The sequence below is a fragment of the Danio rerio genome, chromosome 17 (assembly GCF_049306965.1).
Source record: "Danio rerio strain Tuebingen ecotype United States chromosome 17, GRCz12tu, whole genome shotgun sequence".
In the NCBI taxonomy this organism is placed as follows: Eukaryota; Metazoa; Chordata; class Actinopteri; order Cypriniformes; family Danionidae; genus Danio; species Danio rerio.
This window is the reverse complement of record NC_133192.1, coordinates 49016163-49043949: the sequence shown is the minus strand read 5'-3', so window position 1 is coordinate 49043949 and position 27787 is coordinate 49016163. Positions and strand designations below refer to the sequence as shown.

Genomic DNA, 27787 nt, shown 5'->3' with positions numbered 1-27787 from the left:
CACTCTGCCTTTTTTGTTGACAAGAAGTGTTGCTGATGATATTGTTATAATTTCAAAATATTTAATAATATTGTGATATTGCCTCACAGCAAGAAGGTCGCTGGTTCGATCCTCGGCTCAGTTGGCGTTTCTGTGTGGAGTTTGCATGTTCTCCCTGCGTTCGCGTGGGTTTCCTCTGGGTGCTCCGGTTTCCCCCACAGTCCAGAGACATGCAGTACAGGTGAATTGGGTAGGCTAAATTGTCCGTAGCGTACGAGTATGAGTGTGTGTGTGTGTGTATATGGATGTTTCCCAGAGATGGGTTGCGGCTGGAAGGGCATCCACTGCGTAAAAACTTGCTGGATAAGCTGGCGGTTCATTCCGCTGTGGCAACCCCGGATTAATAAAGGAACTAAGCAGACAAGAAAATGAATGAATGAATGATTTTCAAGATTTGTGAAGTCATACAGCTCCGGGTAATAACAATAAAAAAAAAAGCAACCACTAGTCTCTTCTCTATCTTTAAAACTCTGTAGTCGTCTTAACACAAACACTGCTGTCACCTCGACGGAAACCCCGCCTCTGCTTTCATTTGATAGGAGAATAAAAAGGCACAAGTTTTTTTTTCGCTCAAAGTTTACTTTTTTCAACTGAGCGCAGAGCGACGGCAAAAACGCTAGGCACAGTAGGCAGTTAAAACATGAGGCACACAGGGCACATAAGCAGCAGACAAAACGCTTGCAGCTGTTAGTAAACCATTCAATAGATGCGCCTCTCAACGCAAAAAGCGTGTTCAGTGTGATCGGGCTCTAAGTTTTTTGCTGCTAATGAAACGGACAGCATTTCCATTCTCCTTTATTTGCCAAGGCACTAACAGCAGACTAAAATAACACTACTTGAATGAACAAAATGCTGCGCTGACAATATATCAAAAATAAATAAATAAATAAATAAAGCAACACATCACAAGCTAGCGTGTCTTTACTACACAAAATCAATTACAGCTGCTAAACACTGAAATCAGGTGAGAAGTGTATTTGTTTTTCTAACCACATCTCAGTGACTTATAGCATGTTTCCACTGACTGGTACAGTACGGTACGGGTTGGTACGGGTCACCTTTATCAAGCCGCTTTTCCACTGCACACGACATTGACACGACTGTCAGAATCTGCCCCCTTGTGGCAGTCGCACAGTATTTTCAGTGTTGTCGTGCACCAAGGGAGAGAAGCTGATCCTCGCAATGTCTGAAATAAAGGAGTGCAAAAGCAAAAGCCTTTACTCTTTCTGCGTTTACATGGTTGAATGAATGAATACTAGAAACTCATAGACCACTGAAATATTGGAGAATGTGGAGACCACATTAAAATATATTTATTTTTATCACTTTCTCAGTTGCATTAATGAACAAATGTTCTATTATATAGACTTTTAATGATAATTCAAAAAAATAACCAAATAAACTCCTATTTCTCATCTCGCGCGCACGGACCTGCTTTTACAACACTGGAATGCATTACATCCGGCCGGCTGGTCGCATGCGGTCTAGTCGCAGGAGTTCAAAATTTTCAACGGATCCGCAGCTCAAATCGGATCTGAATTTTCCTCATACGGAGATGATTGGAACTCCACACAGCTCCCGGACTGCTCTCCATCGGAAATGAATGACTTCCGGTCAGTCGCTTGTCGTTTGTCGTGTGCAGTGGAAAGAAGGCTTCAGGCTTGCGTTTCCACTGCTAAAGGGTACCAAAGGTGCTCATTTGGTGGGCGTGGTGTAGGACAGAAAGTTTCAGTCAAGGTCATTCTCACATGAGGAAATGTCTACAGCAGGGGTCTAAGTCCTGGAGGGTCGGTGTCTCTGCATGGTTTAGCTACATTAACTTGCCTCAACACAACTGCCCGTGAGTTTCAAGTATGGCTAGTAAAACCTTGATTAGCTTGTTCAGGTGCGTTTCATTAGGGTTGGATCTAAAATTTGCAGGACACCGGCCCTCCAGAAACAAGTTTGGTGACCCTAGTAGAGCTGAAGATCTTTGCCCGAACACGTCAAATACCCATCATCATTTCTAACATATTTTTAATTTAGTTTGTTAAGAAAGACTTATTTTCATTGGTGTGTTGCCAAATTTAAAAGCTAAGTGTATGAAACTAGGCCTAAATAAAGTGCTGAGGTGTTACAATGTTACAGAGGACTTATTTTATACTTATTTTATATCAACTTCCAAGTGGCCTATAGCCAACATTTGTTACGAATAAATTATGTTAAAGCGTATAAATAACTCATTCTTGAAAAAAGGCAAAGGAGCTGTGTGCCTGTGCACATTTGAATAACGTTGTGCTATAAACAGGTTCAGGCTTTATAAAGCTCTCAATCAAAATGTACTTGTCGGGCTCGAACACTATTAGTCCTAATTTTTATGGCCTGATTACAGATCTAACCCCTAGTCTAAAGTAAAGCTAGCTGTGCGGGTTGTTCACATACCATATAAGAAGTATATGCACTTCCCACAAAAAAAAAAAAAAAAAAAAGAGGCTTTATACACAAATACTTGTGTATAAATGTTCATTACTAACTTTTCTATGAACATAATTTACTTATACTGCAGATCAATGACTGTGAAATAGCCTACTGTCACGTCTGCAATCAAATAAAATAATAAATAAAAAAAGCATTTAAGAACACATACAGACCTTTACAGTCTCAGATATGTTATCAATTACAGAAAAACTACAGACAGCATGTATTTAGTCCTTACTTGGGTTTATAAAAAACACGCAACATACAGCCTACAGTCAGTGCAAACCACTCACTTCAATAAATCACACACACTTTATTATCATCAGCTTAAGAAGTTCCTTATTTCAAATATAGACGCAATCGCGAGCTCCCTGGAGAAAGCGAAAACCGCTCACGCTTTTAAATGGCCTCATAAAACAAAAACAGGACACAGCAGATTTTGTTCTTCTTGGCTTTGTGGCTGTACATCAAGACAGCGACAAGGTTTGTTTGAGCTTGGGTCAACCATGGCTCATTGGTTTAAAATTCGTTCGAAAGGGTGACCAATAAGTGGTAAAGTACACTTCACCTTTAGGTACCTTTTGACAGTGGAAACAGCCATAAAAGTGTACCAAACCGAACAGTACCACTCAGTGTAAATTGGCCATTAGTTTCAAGCAAAAAACAAAACAAAAAACATGATATTTCAGCATATCAGGCAGGCAGGAGAGTCCTGTAGAATGCTGATGTAGTTCTGGTTAAATTAAAACTGATTCAGTTCAATAAATGACAATCCAATGAAGAGCAGTAGTTACATTTTTCATAAATACAACAAAATAGCAGTTAACGTTTTTCATTGGTAGTGAGGTGCAATGACCTGTAGACATCATGTTCCACAAATATAAAAAATTAGGCTATAACAGTTTCTACAAATGGAACAGTGTTAGTTAATAAAAATCTTTATTGTTAATAAGACTCTGCTACGCTGCTACTCAGAAAATTTAGGGCCATACAGTGCAAGTGTATTTCTGTATGTCACTGTTTGCACTCATAACATTTTTATTAAAGGTGCTACAGTGCTTCAAAAGGAAAAACAAAGTTGGAGTTTTGGAGATTTGGAGGGAGTACAACAGTGTGCAGGACAACATCAGGAAAAGAGTGCATGAGATGAAATGTTACATCCATGGTCAACATTCACGGCGGTATCTGTGATGATAGTGTGAACTTTGAGGACTAAACTGGAGACAGCATGAGTGAAGTGTAGAACCTGCGAGAAACAGGCAGGTAAAAACTGAGTTGTTAAGAAGGATAATGAATGTAAGATGGCACAATGCCATGGCTATTCTCAGGCTGTGACCTAACTCCTGCTCTGTTGACTCCAAACAAGCACAATGAACAATTGCCCACTTGTAGGTGACTATCAACAAGTTGGTATGGTGAACCTCTTTCTCTAAAAATTCCGTCAAAATTACATCCTGATAGATTGAGTTTGATTTGCAGTATTTCTCCCTAAACATTAGACAAGCTAATATGAAGTACCAGTTGCTATACTTTAAAGCATGACAATATACTATTTGCAGTTGGTTTAAATGAAGTTTAATCCTTTGATTGACATTTTAAAAAAGGTACTAAAATGTAACTTTTCTACTGAAAACAAAGGATTGTCGAGGTTGCATAAAATAAGCACCTGGTATTACAGTGCATTTTTACAATATACATTGTGACCAGCAAATAAATTAAATGGGTTTTTCAACGAATCCTGAAATGCAGTCAAAAGTACATCAATGCTTTAGAATGCTTTCACACCAATAGTACATTTCTTTTGGTCCCAACCAAGGTTAAAAATGTTTTATTAATTGTAGCATTTTTCAGCCGTTTTGGTTCTGTTTCACACCAGACGGACTGCTCTTGGAAAAAAAAAGGTTAAAACCTTAAGGTCCAAGGTGCTTTTTACATGCTTTTTTTTTTATTTCCATTTAGGCTAATTGGAACCTAATTAGAATAAAACCTATGTATCATCTTTTGATACGACATACTTTTAGAGAAAAATTACATCCATATGTGAATTCGGACCATGAGTCCACATATAAAACACTTTTTCCAGACTGTTTTTAATGCATTAATAAACACATACATATTTTTTGAACATGTTTTGACTAACAGGGAGTAAAAACAGCAATTGTTGCCCATTTTGGACCTTTAAAAATAGTTTTTGGGACATTTCATATCCTGCAAAAAAGTTGCAGAATGGCACTGTATGTCTGGAACAAAATATAAAACAAAGTATTTTAAATAGCCACTTAAGAGCTAAAATGTGCCATCTACTTATGTGGCCACTAAGCCCTCGGAGGTTGACCAGTTAAACTCCAGTGCTGTTTTGGGATTTCCGCCTGGATTTTGCCTAACCAAATTCAAAAGTTACCCAAATCCACATGCAGTGATGTAAATGCATAAATTTGGTATAATTTTTTTGGAAAAGAGACAATTTTTTTTTCCCATGGAAAATCTAATAAATAAGACTACTGTGTATGTGTGTGTGTGTGGTGAAACTCAAGGCTCCGATGTTCTGCTTGACTACATATCAGAAGAAGTTGCGTGTAAATTTAAATGAGTACAAAGATTTATTATTTTTTTGCTATGCATAGATCACAGACCTCTTTGTGATGCGGCTGTTTGCATATCACGTCTTTTGCACGCACAAATGCGCTATTTCTAATGGAGGTGCACAGTTTGCACGTATATTGGGTAAGACCCACATGTTTTCTAGGTACACTGTTGAAAACATATCAACTTTTTAGAATGTTGCAAGAGCATTGCGAGTCACGTAACAAGAACTGACCTATTCAGCCTCATACTAATAGAATAAACGTTTCAATAGACTAATTACCTCAGACAAAAACAGGGCACTCAAACACTGCAGTGCTTTTTAATTTTCTCTATAAATACAACTTGTATCAGCGTCGCAGCAATGTTTTGTTGAGAAAACGTTTGATGATCACCAAGCAACGACAAAGGCACGTGAGTGCATATCTGCTTTTAGATGCGATATGTGACTGAAAGGTCTTACAAATAACCTGGTTCTGCAATAATTTTGCATTCCTGTATCTTTCTTCTTGAAAGTAATCTTGCACACCAGGGCCTCATGTATCAACGCTGCGTATGCACAAAAACTTTGTGTACGCCAGGTTTCACGCTCAAAATCGCTCGCGTTTGGATTTACTAACAATGAAATGAACGTGAGAATGTGCGTTGTTCCACGCCAACTTCATGCCTGGCGTATGTACATTTCTTGTGTGTGTTTGTTTTATTTAGATTGGCGACACCTAGAGGCAATTGTGTTAAATTGCACACTACAAAGTATCTGTGAGCCGTGCAATGGCAGCTGACAGCTGTATAGGACGAGATCATCCGCATGTCTAGCAGGTATATAAGGTTTCCATACTTTACAGTTGACCAGCCAAACATAAGCGCAACTTGCAGCGATCGCCGGTTTTCCCATTGTAATCGGAGTGATCAACTGCACGCATACTGCTATAAAGGTGCCATCTGAAGACGAATTTGCATATGTGAATCAGAAACATTCCCATTCAATAAATGTGCAAATAATGTGTTATGCTTAAATGCGCTTAACATAATACACACACTTATTAATGTAGACAAAACCTTATTTGTAGCGGGGGGAAAAAGAAGAATGAGTTCATCAAACGGTTGATTCGAACTGCGTTCTTGAATGACAGTTTCAAAACATGATGCCATGTGCGTTACGCGCTACGCCACTCACACTTATGCTGTTCTCTCTCTTTAACTTTCTTGTCTCTGCCAAACAAATGGGCGGAAATCACTTAACTAGCTCATTCCAACAACAAACTTGCAAATAAGACTGTTTTTCTCCGGTCTACCTCCGACAGGAGCACCGCCAATTCACATTCTGTTTAAAGCAGGGGTCTCAAACTCAATTTACCTGGGGGCCGCAGGAGGCAAAGTCTGGGTGAGGCTGGGCCGCATAAGGGATTTCACAAAAAAAAAGTCCTCAAATGTCATTATTAACAGTTTTAATTATTTCTTCTGAACATGAAGTGTCCTGAACATTAATAGAACATTAAGTGAAGATTTTGAACAGTTCTTCTGAACATGGCATCTTTTGCCTACTCCTTGCTGCCAGAGACTTGACAGCGCTTCTTCTCACAAATCTGAACCACATTTGGCTTTAGAGCGGAAGCAGTTGAGACCCTCAGTATGGCTTGAAGATGATCATCATTAAGTCTAGACCTGTACTTTGACTTATTGAAGTTCAAGGTGGAGAATAACTTCACACACTTCTCACACACTCAAAACTTCCATTTCCTCACCTAAAAAAAAAAGGCGTACATATGTATAAATAAAACACCCCCACCCCACTCCAGTCACATCAGTCTGTGCCAGTCTGTATCTACCTATAATATATATAAGATGCAGGCTGTAGCTAGGTAGGTGGCAGGCTGCAGATAGGTAGCTAAGTGGCAGGCAGGGGCGGGAACAGCTTACCTTGGTTCTGGCCGGCGCGAGTTCCCTTCTAACACTTCCCGCCTGTCACAGCGTCTAACAAAGGGGCGGGGTGCGCCAGTGACCGCTGTGTACGGATAGAATCAGCGGAGCGAGGAGCGCTCTCTCCCCGCTCCGCTGATTCTGTCAGGCCCCGTTTACACTAGTGCGTTTTAGTTTTAAAAAGGCGTTTTAAAATGAAAACGATCCACGTCCACACTCGCGTTTTACCCAGCGTTTCTGAACTGCTCTTCGTCCACACCAAAACGCTGAAAACGCACATCACGTGACCACACAAACACACTTTGGCGAGCGCTGCAGCCCATCTACCCAGATGAGAGCTCTGCTAGTCGGACTTCTCATCAAGCATCTCCCGCTGGATCTAATCTCACTATATTTATTAAACGTGATATTTCATTCATCTTGTTGTCTTTATCTAACGACATATTCCCTGACTTTGGTCATTGGAATCTATTACTTGTTCTCAGGTAACGTGTTTTGGCTGAGCGCAAAGATAAGTTAATGATTAATGTAACCACGTACATTCTGTATATTGACTGATCTCTTGCCTTTATTTCCTATAATGTATAAACTTATTGTATGTTATACTTTTATAATGGCCATTATCGATTATTAAAACTGATATTCAGCAAAAGAGAGGGTATGTTTCGTATTTTCACTGAAATTGAAAGGAGGCAGTTGTTATCGGCTCCGTTTTGTTATAAATATCCACACAGTGAAGATGACGCTCATGCAGCACCACGCCTCAACATGTCTGCTGTCTGTTTAGTTGTTAATATTAAAATAAAAATAGGCAGTTCCTTATATCAAGTTTACATTTTATTGTTGAGAAAGTGAAACAACGTAGCCAGGGCGATGTGAATGAAGTTATAAAGTACACGGTTTCCTTGTGAAGATTGACGCGTGTCCTCGGTATGTTTTCCATATCAAACTGAGAAGAAGAGATGCAGCCTTTATCAAACTTGCGAAGTCTGAACTTACACGGAGAAGATTCAGGACTGAACTGTGTGTTAGGCTACTTAATATTGAGGAAAAGCCCCAATCAGAGAGGCGAATGTCTGCAGCCCCGCCTCCGTTTTCAGATGTCTCCGTCTTTCCCCATCCACACTGAGACAGAGCAGCAGCGTTTCAGAATGAAAACGGCCTCTCCAGCGTTTTCGAAACGATCCGTTTTCAGCGCTCGAGAACTCCGGCGTAGTGTGGACGGATTCTGTCAGTGTACAGCGGTCGGCGCGGGCCACAAAATATTGCACTGAGGGCCGCAAATGGCCCGCGGGCCGCGAGTTTGAGACCCCTGGTTTAAAGTTTCTCTTTTTGCTTGCTTTTGCCATTGCTTTTTCGTTTGGTTTTGCCAAAGTAGAGTCATTAGCATATTCATACGGGGAAGGAGGCAGGGAGGGGTTTTGCACTCGTGCATGTGCGCTCAGTTTCCCGTTAATTCTGATGTACAAAGAGAATGTGTGGGATTATGCGTACGCAGTGTTTCATATATCTGAATTTTTTACTGCGTACGCACATTTACAGCTTTGTGCGTACGCAATGTTTTAATAGAATTTCAACGCAAGTCTTTGAACATGAGGCCCCAGATGTTGAGTTTTTTTGGGTACAAAATCCTCTCCTGTGCTGAACTCATCATCCTTGTTTATGCAGTCTTTTTGTCATTAAGCTCAGTCTCCTGTTCTCAAGCTCTGTTTAGGCCCACCGCATTATGATTGGTTCAAACAGCACACTATGGAAAAATCGTGCTGTAAGGCGGTTAAGAAAACACGCATGTTCAAATTGTGATTTTAATACGATTTCAATTTAAAATCGCACAGCCCTACTATGATCATATCCAGTTGGAATTAAGTAAAAAGCAGTAATGTGATCCATATTAGTCATCAGCCCCTCACACATACAGACTTTTCCAAAAATTACCGGCAAAAAGATCATGTGTGAACAGGCCTTTTTTGAAAATATTGGTAAATTTGTACCGGCAATTTTCCAGAAAAAGAAGTTGTAACATCACGGTATTTTGCGGGAATGCTGCTCTTTGTGAACACAGAAGGAAAATTGCCAGAAAGAGCGCTTTCATGATTAGAACTTGCTGACGTGAGACGTCTACTCCAGCCAATCAGAACATTCACATCCACACCGTTTATGAAAATAAAAGCCTTTCAATAATATTTCCAGAAACATTTAGCTGCTAGATGTTTGTTAGATAACGTTTCTTTATTCCTTTTTAATGCCAACTGCAGAAAAAAAACAGCTATCAATAAAATGCTTATGATAAACAGCTGTGAGTTTACCTGCGAGCCCTGCATTCAGCTGCATGGCGCTCATCATGCGAAAGTGTTCCTCCATATGATTTCAAATTTGTTCACAATACTTATCTATCCACAGAATTTGTAATGTAGTCAAATGTGTAAACATTTAGCTGCGGTTCGCGGCTAATTTTTAATAAAAGCGAAACCATCAACAAAAGCCCGACCACTATTATATTTACAAGCACAAGCGCAGCCATTAAAGGCCATTTCTGATTAATGATGTCAGAATTTATTTTGGAATGGATGCGTGAACGGTCTTTTCCAGAAAAATTTCAGAACGTCTGTGCCTGTGTGAATTGAGTTATTTACCAGTATCACTGTGTGAAGGGGTTATTGCCTGGATTCAATTTGAGCATTGTAATTGGTCAAAATTAATGCACAGGAAACTCACGTACACAACAAACGAAAGTAAACAGAAAAGAGGAAGATTCAGTATGCAGTATGGACCTTCTCACAACTCCATATTTGCTTTTGATCTGCCATAATTCCATAAAGTGTCAAAAAAACGCATCCCAGAATGCATGTCACAGCTGATTACGGCAGCTGGTTTAGCTCAAAAAGGCTTAATACTTTTTGTATTTGGGTTGGTTCGAGGCCAGATCACATTCCCACCTCAAACGAACCACTCCTGTGTTGGTTTGAAAGTGTACCAAGAGCACCTCTTCGAGCAGATCTCAGTACGCTTGTTTGGTCTACTTTTGGCGTGCACCAGAAAACGGTTGCCGCTTTCACACCTATAAAAAAGAACTGAATCAAAAACGCTCTGGCATTAACTGATCTAAGTAAGGCAAGTGTGAAAGCACCCACAGAAGTACATTTATGTTAATGGTAGTACCTGGATTAGCTAAAATGCATCTTAATTCCAGGAGTGAATGGGTTTTAAGGCATGGCTGCTTTCGTTTAGTGAAAAATCAGTCATGTGTATGCGTTAAAACTGGTCAGTATGACAGCTTGCTAGGTTTTGGATCAGGAGTAGCGCACTGTAAGGAAACAGCTCTCATTGAAAAAGACTTCCTCAGACAGTGCTAGCGGTTGGCAGTTTGCCTTCAGCTGACTGGAATAGCAGCAAAATAACAGAGTCATCAGCAAATTTCACAGAGAAGCCACCAACCACAATAAAGAAAGATCCAAAAGTCACTAGGATAGAAGTCAATATCGAAATTCGTCTATTGTGAGTAGTTAATACAATGTGGGCTGCACTTGTGGGCTGGCTGTTCCAAAGTGTTCAAACATTTCAGGCAACACGTCACCCATAAAATTAGTAAAATATCAAAGAGACAGTCTCTGCTATCTCCAGATGTTATTGTGAAATTCATGGAGCTGGAACAGTATCCGCATGGATTTGTTTATTGGTAGTGGCTGCTGTGAATGACAATAAACTTTTTACAACCCAACCACACCCATTAGGTTTAGTACCACCCTGTTAATTCCTTAAGAATGTCCTAGTAAGCAAGCAGAGATTTTAAAGTGGTATTAGGTGTGCCATCCTTGCCAGTGTTTTTTTGTTTTGTTTTGTTTTTGTTGTGCTTTAACAGAATAGGATATAATAGATCACAGCATTTCTTGCCAAACATTTCTGTACAGCTTTACAACTGGGCAAAAATCCAGGATACTCTGCAATTTCTCTGCTATGTGGAGCTGGAAAGTCTTGTGATAAATATAATAATTTCAAATTCCATGTTTTGCCATTGCATAAAGTTGATTCAGGGTTTTGCAATCTCCAGATGAGCATGTGTTGATCATGCGCTTCCTTTGGTATGGCACGATTTAAAAAAAAAAAAAAAAAAGCCCTAAGCTAACATTTCTCCACGGCCCATAATCTAAAATGAGTTGATCCACCCTGCTGTTAGAAAGCAAAAAAATATTAAATGCCACCACTTTAAAAAGGGCAAGGAATTTGGATTTTCTATTCAATGATTAGAGTTGGCAGTATTCTAATTGCTGACAATTACACAAGCATTGACCAATCCATCAAATAATGATAATATTTTAGTGCTTGCCTATTCACATAGCCTATGAAGGCCTTTTTAAAACTGTAAAACTTGATACAAAACTTGAACAAACGACAATCTACTTTCAAATGCACAAACATGCCATGTGTGAAAGCAACTTCTGAAGGGCATCTGTAAACTTTCAGATATGAAGCAATGGATTTATTGCTTATAACAGGATTCTTTTTCTATTATTAGTTTATTTTTGCTAGTCTTTAAAGCTATATTTAAGTTTGTTAATCCCAATATTTGGTCATTTTGATTATAATTATTAAATTATATTTGGTCTCAAATAACACCAATACTCAGCCATCATGAGAATGTACCCTGTCTCATTCAAGTTTATTTCCCTATTAAAAAAAAAAAAGTAATAAATAATGAAAGAAATCTTCCTCAAACACTACTTGCAAAGTAAACATTTTGAACGCATTGTGAAGAGGACTCCGACTTAAAAGTCATGTTGATAAGATAACAGACAACACAGAAAAATCTCATAGATGATTATATTTCCCAGTTAGTTTCTGACATGTGATTACCTTGCTGGCTTGTGGTGTGTTAAGGATGTGTACAGTGCTGGGCTTGACCCCATTGGCTTTGGCTCTCTTGTAAAGGGCAAACCGGCTTTTCCTTCGCCCTCTGTCACCATTGGGGAGGGAGCCATTGTACCTGTAAAAGAGGACAGCCAAAATTATAGAACAGACAGACAGACAGACAGACAAATAATTTTAAAAAATTGATAAAAATCACTGTGTTTCAAATCTCGACCCTTTGACATGTACAATGCCAACAGTGTGATTAGTCTGTGCTGGTATCTGCAGCGTACCATTAGAACTTTCAGTGCATTATCAGCTGCTAAAATAAAATCTTCTTTCCCACAATGTATGGCATTGCTCGTCACGGACCAAAACTCGATTAAATGTTTGCATTTGGTTGCAAATATTTAAATGCTCATATTTACTAGCAAAACAAAGCATTTGTGGTTGGTAAAACATTTATAACGACTGCAAAGAGATGGCCTCCTGTGTCATTCAAATTGCTAGTATGAAAGCATTTAGGCTTTCCTGAAAAAATATGTTGACAGAAGAAGTTGTGGTAGGTTTTTGGGATGTGGTGGGTTTCTTAGGTTATTAAAGCTGTTTTTTGTCACTACTTGTTCAACCTGCGTTAAAGCATTCAGTGTAAGTTGCACGATTAAACATTAAAAGATCGGGATCTCAACACCCACGCAACAAATGATAAATGATGGTGATTTGCATGTGTTTATTAATCTATTGAATCACTGCATTCAAATCTGTGATTAAAAAATAATAATAATAAAAAAATAAAAAAATAGAGAGAGATACATTCAGAGATATATTCAGAGATACAGATTATAGTTTAGATAAAAACACTGATGTTTATGGTAAAGATTAAACACCATCATGTGCATTTAACTTGATGCCCGAAAATGAAAGTTGTAGGCCTCTATTACATTATTTAACCAATATGTGGCGACAACCAGCCATCAGAAATATGCCACTGAATTGTTCTTTAAAAAAAAAAGACACATCTAGCAATGAAACACAAAGATTTACAAATGAATACCTGAATTATTTATTAATTAGTAATAAATGGAAAGCAAATGACATTTGTCTCCTCCCCTTATTGGCTGATCCAAAAAAAAAAAAAATGGTTCGAACCTTGACGGAAAAAAAAATAAAACATAATACACCAATACTATCAATGTAAAAAAAAAAGTAATAATAATAATCATCATCATCATCATCAAAAAGCACACTCTTACTAACAACATCCATCTCATTTATTAAATTGTGATCACATTAAAATCAGTTGTGGTTGAAATTAAATATGAATAAAGTGTGTTGGATTCAGTAAATCAATGTAATATTTACAACTCATCAGTAAAGAGGAACAATGTTCTCAAGTTGACCAGCATGTGTAGTTCTTATGCAGTTACTTCCCTTGGACAGCTTCCTTTGTGTTATACAAGTTTAATAATTATCTAAATGTAATTGTCATTTACTCTGAGAAGACAGAAATGACACCATACCTTAAATCAAACTTAAATCCATTCACAGATAAAAGGGAACTACAATGCTCAAGACATGTCTTGGATTAAATCCTGTAAACACAAGCTCCTCATGTCTCCTCTAGTTATGAGCAGTCAGGCATTTGTTCTGCTCCATAAGCTTTTCCTGGAAGTCTCCTGGATCTTTCCTATGAGTACAGCATACAGCATTCACAAGAACAAGGAAAAGTAACAGAGTAAAATGCTAATCTACAATTGGCTCCCAACAGTGAGCATGATGTCAGCACCAGAGAGGTCCAGACATCCTGTACTATTGATGCTTATCACTAGACACTTACACAATTACAGAAAGCATTAAGGCATGTTTGAGTCTACCAAATGTGTAATATCCTGTCTGCGGAGACGTCTTTACAGGGTCTGATTTTGAAGATGATACATCGGTTTCCACTTTTGATTTCACATTGCTGTCAGAGCAGAAAAGTCAATGAATGATTTCATCTTTAGGGAGAAATTGTCATTAAATACATGCTTGGTTGTGACTGAAGCTCATTTGAATTTGTTCTAGATCATTAGATATCACAGGGCCTTGATAAACTGTGTGAAAACATTGTCCTAAGAAAACGCCTTTATGCATGAATGCCACTAGCATAGACTGCCTGGAAAACAAAAGCAGGCGCTTTAGCTTTTCCAATAAGTTAAGGAAAAATAGATAAAAAGGGTCAAATTCTTAATGTGCAGTGAAAAACTACATGTAACACGTCATTAGATGGTTAAATTAGCTTACTTTTTGATAGTGATAATTTTTTATTTCCTAGTAATTCCCAAAGTGGGTGTCATGGGGTTTTATCAAATAACGACACTGCAATAGCATCAGTTGCAGCAGATCGATTCCACAACACTGTCTTAAGCTTTTGGTGTTGTTATTATAGGGGTTGTGAGCTTAAAGGGTCACCAAACACATTTTTTGAGCTGTTGACAGTTGTATACATGTCCCACACTGCTAAAAACACTATTAGGACACATATCTCACTAAAAAGTGAAGATTGGTAGTTTTTGTGTTATTTCGAGCAAATTCATACTTCCGGTTTGAAACAAATTTTTGAAGCTGCGTCACGGCCATGAGATCTTAGCGTGTATTCCAGCATGTAGACTGGGCGACTGTACCTGGGAGTACCGTATTACGTCTAAATCGACACTCCCACACCATCCCTCTTTTGCTCCTCCGACACTCCCCCCTAAACAGAGCTTGACACGTCCACTTTTCTGGCTTTTTCCAAAGTAGAGGTGTAAAAACACAAGAATTAACAAACTGCAATTCATTGAAATTTCGCTACTCCTGGCTCTATAAGAGCACATTTCTATTGACCCCACTGTTAAAATGGCCAACTTTACAACAGAAAAAAAGTATTTACAGCATGGTGCAAAAAAAAAAAAAAAATAGGTTCATATAGCTAATATTACCCCTCACGACAACTGTGGGGGAAATTTTTTATAACTCAATCGTTTCGTTTATATTAAGACTGCATAATTAAGGGCGTGGCCACTTGAGTGACAGCTAGGTCTCCCTGGTCGCCACCCCAGCTGATTTCGGCCGATTAGCCGCTGAGCTCAGCATATACATATAAATCATGATGATGTTTTGTTTTATGTGGCTTTACCCAGTCAGTTGCTTTTAGGAATCATGTCCTCCAATTATCAGATGATATTGCATGCTGTTCACATAACTGTGCTTACAAACCAATCACGTGGCCTCCATTTCCTAAGAGGGTGAAATTAAAGACCAGCTCTATAAATGTTTTTTTTTTTTTATTAAGTAATTCGAATTTTTCCTTCTGTGAAAAAAGTCATAGAAACAGTGTTTAGTGGCTCAAAGCATTACAATAGTGCTTTTAAAAGACTAAAGACTTGAACACAATTGAGTCACAGGTAATGGAAGTATTAAGCGTTTCTCACAAAAAAAAAAAGTCCATCTAACAAAAGCGGCGCCTTGTAATACTGTGCTTATGACATTTATTGGTGAATTTGACATCGTTCCAGGGGTTGAAAACTCCAGGCTAGTGTGGACTGAAGCCGTAACTGTTGTTTAGAATTATCTGAGAACAATGTGCACAAGCAATATTCCAATTTTTAAACGACTTATGTCCAATTAGTGGAGTAATATTTCTTACATTTTTAGTGAGTGTATTATATGTATAGATATAACTAGATTTGCACTCTATATAAAACATGACAAGCAATTTAACAGCCTGTACCAAACATGACAAAGACTGAATTACCAGCCATTTAGCAGCATAGAATAGTATATGGAACTACCAATGAAATGGACAGGTTTACAATCCAATTAATAAAAATTAAACCTTATTAACATTCTTAAAAGTAGACCTAGTGCAGACTGATTGAGATGGAGTGATTATTATGCTGAATGATTGATTTTGACACCGTCACGGATGGTTAAGACAAACACTCCTTTTAAAGAACCCCTATTGTGCATTATAAAAAGGTCCGATTTTTGGGGTCTCCAACAACAGGCAGATGTGTGTGCAAGATCAAAAAACACTTTTATTGTCTTGTAATATGCATTTGAAGAGTTCAGAGGCAACGTCTGAAATTTCCATTAAAATAGCCTTATTCTCTACTTCTATGTTTGTTGAGTTTTTTCATTTTGAAGACCATGTAAAGAACTTACTCTTTGCCCTAAAAGTGAAATTACTAAAACTACACCCAGGAGCCTGATATAAATGCTCATTTCTGAAGAGGTTTTTGCATCTAATCTTTACACTTATTTTTACCTAGATATCCCAAGGGCTTCCCATATGATTCATTCAGCGATTAATTTGTTCCCAAACCCCTCCTTTGCAGGCTAATCTGTGCTGATAGGTCCGATGACCCAAATTTTTTGTGATAGTTTGAATGAGACTGTGAGATGAAAAGAACTGCCCTCTAACGTTAGGCAGGAACCAAAGTATGTGTGAGCCCAATGCAGGGATGCAATGCAATTAAACACCAGCATATACTTTACTCTTAACGCTAATCTCAAGTAATAACAACGACACACATTCAGTATTAATCCACACAGTGGCAAAAGTTGAACCGTTTCGTAAAAGGACCACACCGTGGGTGTGTAGGAACAGCTTATGGTGGCCAACGACAAACGGCAGGAGATCACAAGCTCAGAATTGCATATAAATTGATAAAGGTAGATACACATGTCACATTTTCAACATAGTTTTGGACACTATATGTGGACAGTCCCATAAAGATTAATTCTGAGATGCATTACAAGCACTGATCTATAATAGATAAGTGATTACAAGCCGCACTGAGCCATTACAAGTTACAGCACACAAATAAACATATTTTGCAAACTACACAAAGCGAAGCAACAATTTTAATTATACTTGCATGTTATGATCTGGAGGAAGAAAAAAAACTGCTTCATATTAACTGTAAAAGTTACTGACAAGTCCCTGTCAAAGTCCCAAACATTATCGTCTTTGCTGCTCCTTTTGATAACGAACGGCTGGCAAATCCTGCGTTACAGCGTAGATAATTGTTCCTGCCATTTTCCTGATGATTGATACAAACATGTCACTAGGTTGACTATACTGTGGTATTGTTGTGAAATTGAACTTCAACCCTTTATTCTCCACACCCGAATCTCCATCTGTCAGTGATCGTCATTTTTGCATCATGATCAGTCATATGATCCCCCGCCCTCTGCTAGTGTTTGAAGGGAAAGTCGCATTCATGTTTTACCGGACCAGAACCAGAATGACATTTGGCGATGTCATTTTCAAAAACTCATAATGGGGCTCTTTAACATAGAAAAATTGCTCATGCATACCAGTCAACATTGGGATGTGAAAATAAGGGATATGCCCATCATAATTAGGGATTCCCCTGACCCTCCTTTAAAAAAAAATCCCCAAATTACTAGATTTGCTCACTTGGAGCGGTTTTGTTGTAAATAAACAGTTAAACGTTCAGTAATATGTTTTATTATCATTATTATTTACAAAAGAAAAAAATAAATTTATACACTAGCAGCAAATAATTCAGCTTATTAAAATTAATAGCTTTTATAATAAAAAAAAAAAAGAATCAAGCCATCAAATCTCATTAACGGTTTCTTCACTGTATAACTTGCATATTCTAATTTAAGAGCAACCAACAAATCTCTTATTTATTTGGATTTTTTTTCCCCTCGCTGGATTACATTAAATAAGAGGTGTCACTTTAAAAATGCACACGCCCAACGTTATAAATCAAAGCATTCGACTGCTTTCCTAACTTTTTATGCTCATTTAGGACGAGATTAGTTGTTAGAAAAAAAGAAAACCCCACTAAGATCGATATCTTTAGATAGGGCTGCTTGATTATGGGAAAAATCATAATCACAATTATTTTGGTCATAATTGTAATCACGATTATTCAAAACGATTATCAGGTGAAGTCAAAATTATTCGTCCTCCTGTGAATTTATTTTTATATATAAATATTTCGCAAATTATGTTTAACAGAGTTTTTTTTTTACAGTATTATCTATAATATTTTTTTCTTCTGGAGAAAGGCTTATTTGTTTTGTTTCAGCTAGAATAAAAGCCGGTTTGAATATTTTGAAACCTATTTTAATAGCTCGATATTATTAGCCCCTTTAAGCAATATATATGTTTGATTGTCTGCAGAAGAAACTACTGTTATACAATGACTTGCCTAATTACACTAATTAAGCCTTTGAATGGCACTTTAAGCTGAATACCAGTTTCTTGAAAAACATCTAGTAAAATATAATGTCATCATAGCAAAGATACAAGCAATCAGTTATTAAAAATTAGTTATTAAATCTGTTATGTTTAAACTGCGCTTTAAGCATCTTCGCTGTATTTTTGATTTTATTATTAATTAATGATAAAAACAGTCGGCAGCAGCAGGAATACCGCACGCTTACTTTAAGAATAGTGCGGCTATGATATGGTTTCTCTCTCGTGTCGTTTGATTCTCAACTTGTGCGTTTATTAAACAAATGAGGGTTAATATGAATAATCACTAAACACCGCGCTCTGACACAAATGTGCATGTATTTGACCATTAAAGCACTCACATTAAGATCGCGTTAGATGTGTGTGTGCTCTGCTGTCCGAGGCTAAATGCGGCGCGCGCGCAAACACACACATGCTACCCGTCCGAGGCTAACGCCCTATTCACACGGGGCTTCAGCGTCAATGCTTGATGGAAGGCGTGTCTGAAGTTGGGGCTGAAGCAATAGTCATAAAAGCTGTCTGAGCTGGTGTATTTGCATACAGCGATCTGATTGGCTGACGCTTCCATACTTCTGCAGCGAGCAACGCTTCTGAAGCGGTGCCGATGGATCCACAATGCAGTTCGGCAACGCCTGACGTCACCCATTCAAAGTGAATGGGAAGCGTTGACGCTGACGCCCCATGTGAATAGGGCGTAAGCACGGCGCATACACACACAACAGCACGTGCTCTTTTGCGCTTTTAAAAATATGTATGATGCGCATCCTATGCTGCAAAAGTTACATTTCAGCACATGCTTTTAGTCATTTTCACGTGGAACTGAGCTTTGCAGAGGCAAAGAGTTTTCACACGTGTACAACTGGAAAGGGGGCGGTACGGGAAGGAATAATCGTTTATCTCGATTAATGGTTTTTCATACAATTTCATCGATACAACCCAAAATCGAAATCGGATTTTCGATTAATTGCACAGCCCTATCTTTAGATATTATTATTATTAGTTATGTGCATGACATATTTCATTCCTTTGTGTACCACTAGAAGGAAGCCTGCGTACCACTAGTGGTACAGTACCACAGTTTGAGAACCACTGGTTTAGAGGATAGCATATGAAGGGGAGATGGCACCTGTAATGAAAAAGAAAGGAAATCCCACCAGTTTTTATATTTACTTTAAAGTGTTTATCACTAAACAAAGTGAAAGCACAGAACAGACTTGCATTAAAGAGCGAGGGGCAGCCCCTGGTGGTTCAGCGGTATGGGTTGCAAATAGGAAGGATCGACTCTATAAAGGGTCACGAAACACCAAAACACATTTTTTGAGCTGTTGACAGTCGTATATGTGTCCCACACATCTAAAAACACTATTAGGACACCTATATTTCACTAAAGTGTAAATTGTTTGTTTTTGCGTTATTTCAAGCAAATTGGTACTTCCGGTTTGTAACAAATTTTTGAAGCTGCGTCACGGCCATGACATAATATCGTACCAGTGTGTGCCTTATTACGTCTCAGAGTGTGATGCATTAATGCATGAGTAAGGCTTGGTTCAAACCAATCAGCGCGCCCTAATGTGCAACTTCATTAATTAATTGGATTAACAGTGTACGCGACGCTCGACAACAATAACTTGCGTGTCTAAGGAGGAACATCGTTTACCTGAGAGCTGTTCTCATCTGCAAACGCTGAGATCCGGATTCGCTTTGTAGTCTTCTCTTAATAAAGACGCGGCTCTAGTAGTTGCGGTTGATTGTCCTGTCTCAACAGATTTGGTAAGTGAGCGACCAGTGCTCTTTGTTTATTCAGTTTGTTTGTATCTAACTAACTACTGCACCGAGTGTTAACATGTTAGCACCACAACCAAACTTTAACCTAGTGTAGGATTTTCACCGCATTTTGTAACAGGAATAACACACGCAGCTTTCTGACGCTACCTGCTGTGTGCATCCAAGTTTCAGGGAAATGCTGAGGGTTTTTTTTCTCTCATTCGCTTTGCGGTATCAAACATTACACGAAAAATACACGCTTAGAGCAGTTCCTCAAATCAAATATCTTGTTTGTCGCGAGGGACATGAATGAATTCCCTGAATGAAAGAGCCAAACTGCAGTTAAAGTCCACCATTTAATAATTTGGTAAATAATTCGTCTACAGATGTCCATGTAAAGATGGTCACTTTCTCCCCTGTGTGTGTGTGTGTGTGTGTGTGTGTGTGTGTGTGTGTGTTTTGACTCTGAAACTCAGCGCATGCCCAAATAGACACTCGCACACCATCCCTCTTTTCTTCCTCCGACACTCCCCCCTAAACAGATCTGGAAATGACCACTTTTCTGACTTTTTCCCCAAAGTAGAGGTGTGAAAACACCCTACTGAAACGAGGGGGCTTCATGGCCCTTTAATTTTTGTTGGCCACCCTTCAGAGAAAGACTGAAAATACGGGAGAAATACGGGAAAATACCTTTATGGGATGATGGCGGGATAAAACTGTAAAATACGGGAGAATCCCAGGAAAAAACGGTCACCTCCGATACTCCGAAAAACCACAAAAGCAAAATTTGCAGATTATTTTACTAAATTCTGTACAAATATAGCAACCCCAAGCAGATTCTGTCCTGATATATAAAATATCTCTAGTAAAAGATTAAACCCAATTCAAAAATTCAGCTTTGCCATTCTTAAAATTACCTTTAACCATGTATATATTTTCACAATATTACTTATTTAATGCATGTCAAATTGTTTTAGTCTAGGTGAGCATAAAAGACGTATTGCAAAAACAACACATTTAAATTAGGCAGACATCTGTAGTACATCTGAGATCTTTTAGGTTGATCTTGTCTCCCTTCAGGAGGTCAGAGTTTGAAGGACGATCAGTAAGGTGGATTGTTAGGCCATCTCAGTGAGTTGGCAGAAACTTTAGAGTCAGCAAGACCCATCTCCCCACAGCTATCAGTCACAGAGGAAAGACACCACCACAAAAGGTGCATTTTAAAGGGCTGTGGTGTCCCACAAAACCTTATCAAAAAGCTCAGTCAGTCTAATGAAAACAATGAACAGAGAGGAGAACTGGAGGCTCAGATCTGCCAGTGCCCAGATCAATAATACCCTCTTTCAGTCTCTGCTCTCTGTGTGCCAGCAGCCAATGCCAGGCCGCCCTATTGAATCAGGCCAGAGGAAAGTTGGTACCGGGGTATCTGTTTGAGGGAATAGGTGTTACAGTTGCTCTAGTGGCTTATACACGCAAAGTTTAACAACTTGTAGAGCTGCATGTGATGAAGTCATATGGCAACTTTGTTCTGTACTGTGTAACTATGATTAATTCATATGGCAAACTCCTTGAATCGGAGACTTAAGACAAATATAATGTGAAAGCAGCCTTAATAAAGAATTATAAATGTAACACTTATCTAAATAAAAACATTTTTAAAAAAAACTAAACTTATTTATTTTTTAACTAAAAATAAATAAAAAACTAATAAATAAATAAATTACAAAAAATAAAAAGCAAAAAAACAATACAAAAATAACATCCAAAATAAAATACAAATAAAAAAACATCCAAAAACACTATTCCAAAAAAAAAAAAAGAAAATTCAAAAATAAATAACTTCAAAAATTACATTAAAAAATAAATTAAAAAAAACCTACATCAAAAAATGTATAAATACAATTTAAAAGATAAATAAGCTAAAATAAATATATAAAAATAAAATAAAAATAAATCAAATAAATAACTAGATCAGTCAGTGACGCAGTGGCACAGTTGGTAGTGCTGTTGCCTCACAGCAAGAAGGTTGCTGGTTCGAGCCTTGTCTGGGTCAGTTGGGGTTTCTGTTTGCAGTTTGCATGTTCTCCCTGCGTTCACGTGGGTTTCCTTCAGGTGTTCCGGTTTCCCCCACAAGTCCAAGCGGTGCAGGTGAATTAGGTAGGCTAGATTGTCCGTAGTGTATGAGTGTGAATGAGTAGGTAAAGTTCTTTCCGAGAGATGGGTTGCAGCTGGAAGGGCATCCGCTGTGTAAAACATGTGCTGGAAATGTTGGCTATACATTACGCTGTGGCGGGATTAATAAAGGGACTAAGCAGAAAAGAAAATGAATGAATGAAATATATCAGTCTATCAAAGAAAATTGATAGTCTTAAAAATAATTACCCAAATCTATGGTCAAGTCATAATTACGGGCTCCATTTAAATATACCTAACAATGTATGTCACTTCAGTCATATTTAAACTAATAAATACGAAACTGTTCACAAAAATTAAACCTGCTGTCGCACCTTAAAGGGTAGCTATTAAATCTTAAACAGACTTTATTTGGTTTACAAAAGTTATGTAATGTCGGGCGGTTTTGAAGCGGATACATTTTTAAAAAGCTGCTACACGGAGTACTGCAGGCACCAGAAGGATGTGAAATTAGACAACACTTATGTTATGAAACAAAGCATAAAACAGTCTTCACATATTGTTAACCACAGCTCTTCTTAATTTACTCAAACCAAAAACCACTATTCTAAAAAAAAATACCATAGAAAAAATCCTAAGGGAACCCAGGATGCCTGAAGCCATATTGGCCTACAAATTGACGTTAAATTGGAGAATGAAACAAAGTGCTCTTACACAAGCTGCTCCAACAAAAACATGTGAAGCCTGGGATACAGACACATGGGTCATAAGTGTATGATGTCACACTGCTATATTAACCCTGTAACTCATGATATACTATATAATATTATTATTGTAGTACAATAGATGTTTTTAAAAGACTTGATAGATGAGAAATACATTTTATAATCAAAATCTTTAGCCAATATCATAATGAGAACATTGAGCACTCTCTCAAGAAATGTTTAAAGGCACAAACGGTGCAAAACATAATAAAAAGGACCTGCACCAAATACACAAATGTGCAGTTGTTACTAGGGCAGCACGATATTGGAAAATATTTTACATTCTAGTATTTTTTTCTGCAATATTATAGTGATATAAATACAATTTGAGATGACTTAAATAGCTCTGTTTCCCCAAGTCATTCCTTTAGATTAATTAGGATGGTAGGGGAGTGAAATAAAAATATTTTTTCATTTATAATACACCTATAATAAAACAAAGTGCAGTCATAAATAAACACAATTAAGCAAATATTAGAGTGAAATAAGCAGTGCTGCTTGGTTTTTCCGAGAGAGTAACCATATTCAGGTACAAAAATTAAATAAACAAAAGTAAAACAACATTCAATTATTTATATGATCAAGACTACGCAATCTTTATTTAACTTCTTTATGCACTACACTGTGAACCCAAAAAGTTAAGGCAACTCAATCCATGAGGAAACCGATTGCAACAAACCATTTAAATTCAAAATGAATCCTAATGAGTACTGTGAACTTAATTCATTTAATTAAACAAAGCAATTTGAGCACAGTAAAACCCAATAAATGAAGTACTTAAACCCACTGAGTACTGTAAAACTCAATGAGTAAAGGCAACTCAAACCATTTGAGGAAACCAATTGCAACAAACCATTTGAGTTAAATAACTTATCTATACGAGTAATGCAAACTTCATTTAGGTTGAAGAAATAAGGTATTTAACTCATTACTTTTAACAGAGTAAAATTAACTTTCAGTTAATCGAGTCATTTTATTTGATAAAGTTGACAGTTGGGTTTTACATTCATTTTCTTCTCTGCTTAGTCCCTTTATTAATCTGGGGTCGCCACAGCGGAATGAACCGCCAACTTATCCAGCACGTTTTTACGCAGTGGATGCCCTTCCAGCCGTGACCCATCTCTGGGAAACAAACAAACAAACAAACACACACACACACACACACACACAACAATTTAGCCTTCCCAATTCACCTATACTGCATGTCTTTGGACTGTGGGGAAAACCCGGAGCACCCGGAGGAAAACGTCTCGAACGAAGAGAGAACATGCAATCTCCGCATAGAAACGTCAACTTAGCCGAGGTTCGAACCAGCGACCTTCTTGCTGTGAGGCGACAGCACTACCTACCGCATCGCCTTTGGGTTTTACAGTGTAATAAAATGATTTAAACTCTCTAAAAATGCTCACACAGTCACAGGCCTTAAAAACAAATGCAGATAATTAAACCACTCTACAAATCTCATGTGTTTTGACCTGTGGTTTCTGGTCATTTATAATCCCATTCCCAACTCAACATTGCCTATCTTGTGATGTGACTATTACAGACGCACACATTGCGAAATCGATGCTCATATGATATTACAAATTTACCAATGCCGTCTTACTAAAATGATACTTAAATACATAGTTTTGCGATCAAACATCTCAAGTGTTCATTGTAAGAACAAAACAATGCAACATTAAGCAGGGTTTCTGCAGGTTTCCTTTTTAAGTGGAGAGAATTTAATGAACGATTTAAAAGGAAGCAAAAAAGGTCATAAACAGGGCCAGCCCGAATCAACAGACAGACTATTGCGCCACTTCTGCACAGAATTTTGTAAAAAAAAAAATTAAATAAAAATGAATTCTCCACATAAATATATATTTTACATTTCAGGCTTTTAAGGCTGATATCATAATATGAGAAAATGGTTCAGTCAAGATGGATGGATTAAAAATAAACACACACACACACACACACACACACACACACACACACACACACACACACACACACACACACACACACACTGTACAGTTTATGGGCGTAGTCATAAACTGTACATTTAAGAGAACAAAATAGAAAAAAATTAAATACACAGAACCTAGAAGTCTGAAACAACAACTTTGTCCTGATCTGCACTACTTTTTCTAACCGTTTAAAAAATATATATATATATAATAATAATAATAATAAACAACTGTAAATACAGAATAATATACATAACCTTCTCAAACACAAAAACAATAAATTTTGCTGTGTAGCTTTTGACCACTGCTTTATACAAGTAATTTGTGTTGATTACATCTCGTTTAACAAAATTTAGTTTGTCTAGATTTAAAGATTTAGCGTGTTAAGTAAATATATCATGATTTTCAAATGTTTAGATGCATGTATTGAAAAACAAAAACACTAAGGGTATATTTTGGAGAAGGCAGTTGGGCATGTTTGTTTTGCTTTTGAAATGCATGCAACATTTAAAGCAAGAGTTAAAAAAAAAACTGACTAAATTCAGTTGTTGCAGGGTAAGAGCTTTAAGAACTGCTGACACCATGATTAAAGAAATCATTCACCCAAAAATGTTCCAAACGGGTTTAAGAGGTTTCTTTTGTTAAACACAAATGAAGGCATCATGGAATCATTATCATTACAGGGATCATTACATTTTTGTTTCAACTATTGATTTTAAATGGCTATTCTTAAAAGGGGGGAAAAGTTTATAACCAGTTTATTGCGAGTAATTTCCATGTATGGGTGAACTGTCCCTTAAGATTGATAGAGGTAAAGTTGGATTTATATTCGCATATTCGACATTCTCCTTAATGTAATTTCAGAAAAGCATTATTTGTAAATTTCTAATAGAGAAATCAGATTAGTAGCCGATGACAATCAAAGTACAACATTGCTCACACTGAAATAAATAGTGCTACCCTAGTGCTGTTTTGAAGTACTTGCATGCTAATTTAGACCGAATATTTAAAGTAGCTTAGGTAAACAATATAGGGGTCATTAAATGAATGAATGTGCTAATATAAATCTAACTTTACCTCAATTTAAGATGGGTGTTTCTCAAAACTCTGATATATCATATAAGATAAGAACACATAAACCTAGTAAACATACAATGCTTCAGTCCGTGTTCATCTAAGCAACATTAATGTTGTTAATAGCTTAAGTTATTCTAACATTTAATTGATAAAAATGTGGGATTTCACAGCAGATTAACATATAAAACGTTATGGAGATGTGCAGTTTGGTGCAGACCCATTTAATTGTGTTGTTGGCTCTTTTATTTGCTAAAAAAGTATAAGGTGTCAGTCAGATGACAGGAGGCCTATAGTTTGCACAACAGGTTTTTCAGCAGTTTTGGTCATGTTGATCATTTAAACCTGCATTCATTTGCAGGTCAAGTTACAATGCAGCAGGCTTTCCAGCATTACCTTCTATTACAACGACTTTGGTCCGAGTCTGAATCTTGTTGATTGCAATGCTATAAAACAAATAGTTTAAAGGTGATGAAATTTTAAGATTGTCTTAATTACAGACATCCAGATCAGAACCTAACAAACTAATGAAGCAATTCTCAAGGAATGAGCTGGAAAGCTCTGTTCTAGATCACTGAACAGCACTGTGATTTACAACCAGCAGTGCGAGGAAGGGGCATTGTTAAAAAAAAAATGAGAGAGAGAGAGAGACTCTTTGCTCAGTCACAGAAAAGGAGGGGGACAAATAACTTTAGTGGGCTGCTTCCGAATTCCTCCACCACCCTTCATCTCGTTATGGCTTTCCGTACAGATGATGATAAACGAGCCCGATGAGGAGGTCCCATCACGATCCTAAAACCAGGGCCAAAATACGGGTGTCTGAGGATTAAACCAAATCACAGCTACACCATCCACCCCCACGCTGGAGTAAAACACGCATCACGTTCAATAAACGCCTTTCTGAATTATCTGCAAATCTCCTTAGCTGCGTATTTTTGTGCATATAAATAAGAGTGGTGTGTGTGTATTTTACAGCCAACCATAAGCTTAGGAAAAGCGCTCACTAAAGCGCACGTGTTTCATTTGTGCAGTAACGTGAGCGCGTGAATTTTAGGAGCTGGGAGGTCTCGCGCACTGCACACCAATATCAAGTGTGTAAACAAACTATTTCCGTACTCTCCAAAAACGCGGTTTTCAGCTGAACAGCAGCTCAAAAATACGCCCGAGACTTGCTGAAGCACCCCGCTGTGAGAGTATTTAGAGCACGTGAACTCAGGAAACAAGCAGGTAATACAAGTAAAGTCGGGCGAACTCGTCAACATTAGATAAACATGATGAAAAATAGCTGCGTGTATACGGGACTCACCCTAAAACCACCAGTTCCCCGTACTTTACTGGCTCTTTGGTGGGCGCACAGTGCTCCTCTTGACCCGGTGAAAACATGAGGCTTTTCGGACAACACGGCGCCTCTCTCTCTCAATTACACGATCAATCCAGCGACGAAAAGGGAAAGACTTCAAAGGACGCTTTTAACAGCCATGTTACCCGTTTTACCTGCGCCCAGTCTTACGTTGTACTTTTCTAAAAATAATTCAAATCAGCAAAATAACATATCCGACAGAAAATATAAAAATAAAGCCTAGAGTCTGGGAGACATTTCATTATAGGAAGAGCGAATAACTTAATGCTTCCATCCGCTGAAAGAAAAACAGTACTAGTAGGGGGTGGACCGTACCATTCACTTATAACGACTTTACGAGGGGTGGCGTACTAGGAAACTTTTTTTTAAGATTGTGGTTAATATTCTCATACCCTTTATCAGCGGGCTATGCATAATTAGAAACCTTTTATAATTGTCTTTCCTCTTCGTTAATAATAACGGAAAAAATTACGCTAAGACATTTCATCTTTCGTTCTGAAAACAACGCACCCCCTCTAACGGCACAGTCCAACTCAACGGCGGTCTGAGGCGGCACCTTCAATTATGTAAACAAAGCATGAAACTTCGACATTTTTAAAGAGATATCATTAGGTTATGAAGGTAGTTTTTACCATCT

The 27787-nt window shown here is 37.8% G+C and overlaps 1 protein-coding gene across 1 annotated transcript in view; it reads right to left on the bottom strand.

Annotated features, from left to right (window-relative positions):
- peli2 (pellino E3 ubiquitin protein ligase family member 2) overlaps positions 1-27390 on the bottom strand; it is a 50124-nt gene extending 22734 nt beyond the window's left edge. Inside the window, 2 exon segments of the mRNA NM_001002616.1 lie at positions 11851-11980; positions 27097-27390. Coding sequence (NP_001002616.1) covers positions 11851-11980; positions 27097-27173 — 207 coding nt within the window. The 5' untranslated portion in view covers positions 27174-27390.
- Positions 27391-27787: the final 397 nt, after the last annotated feature.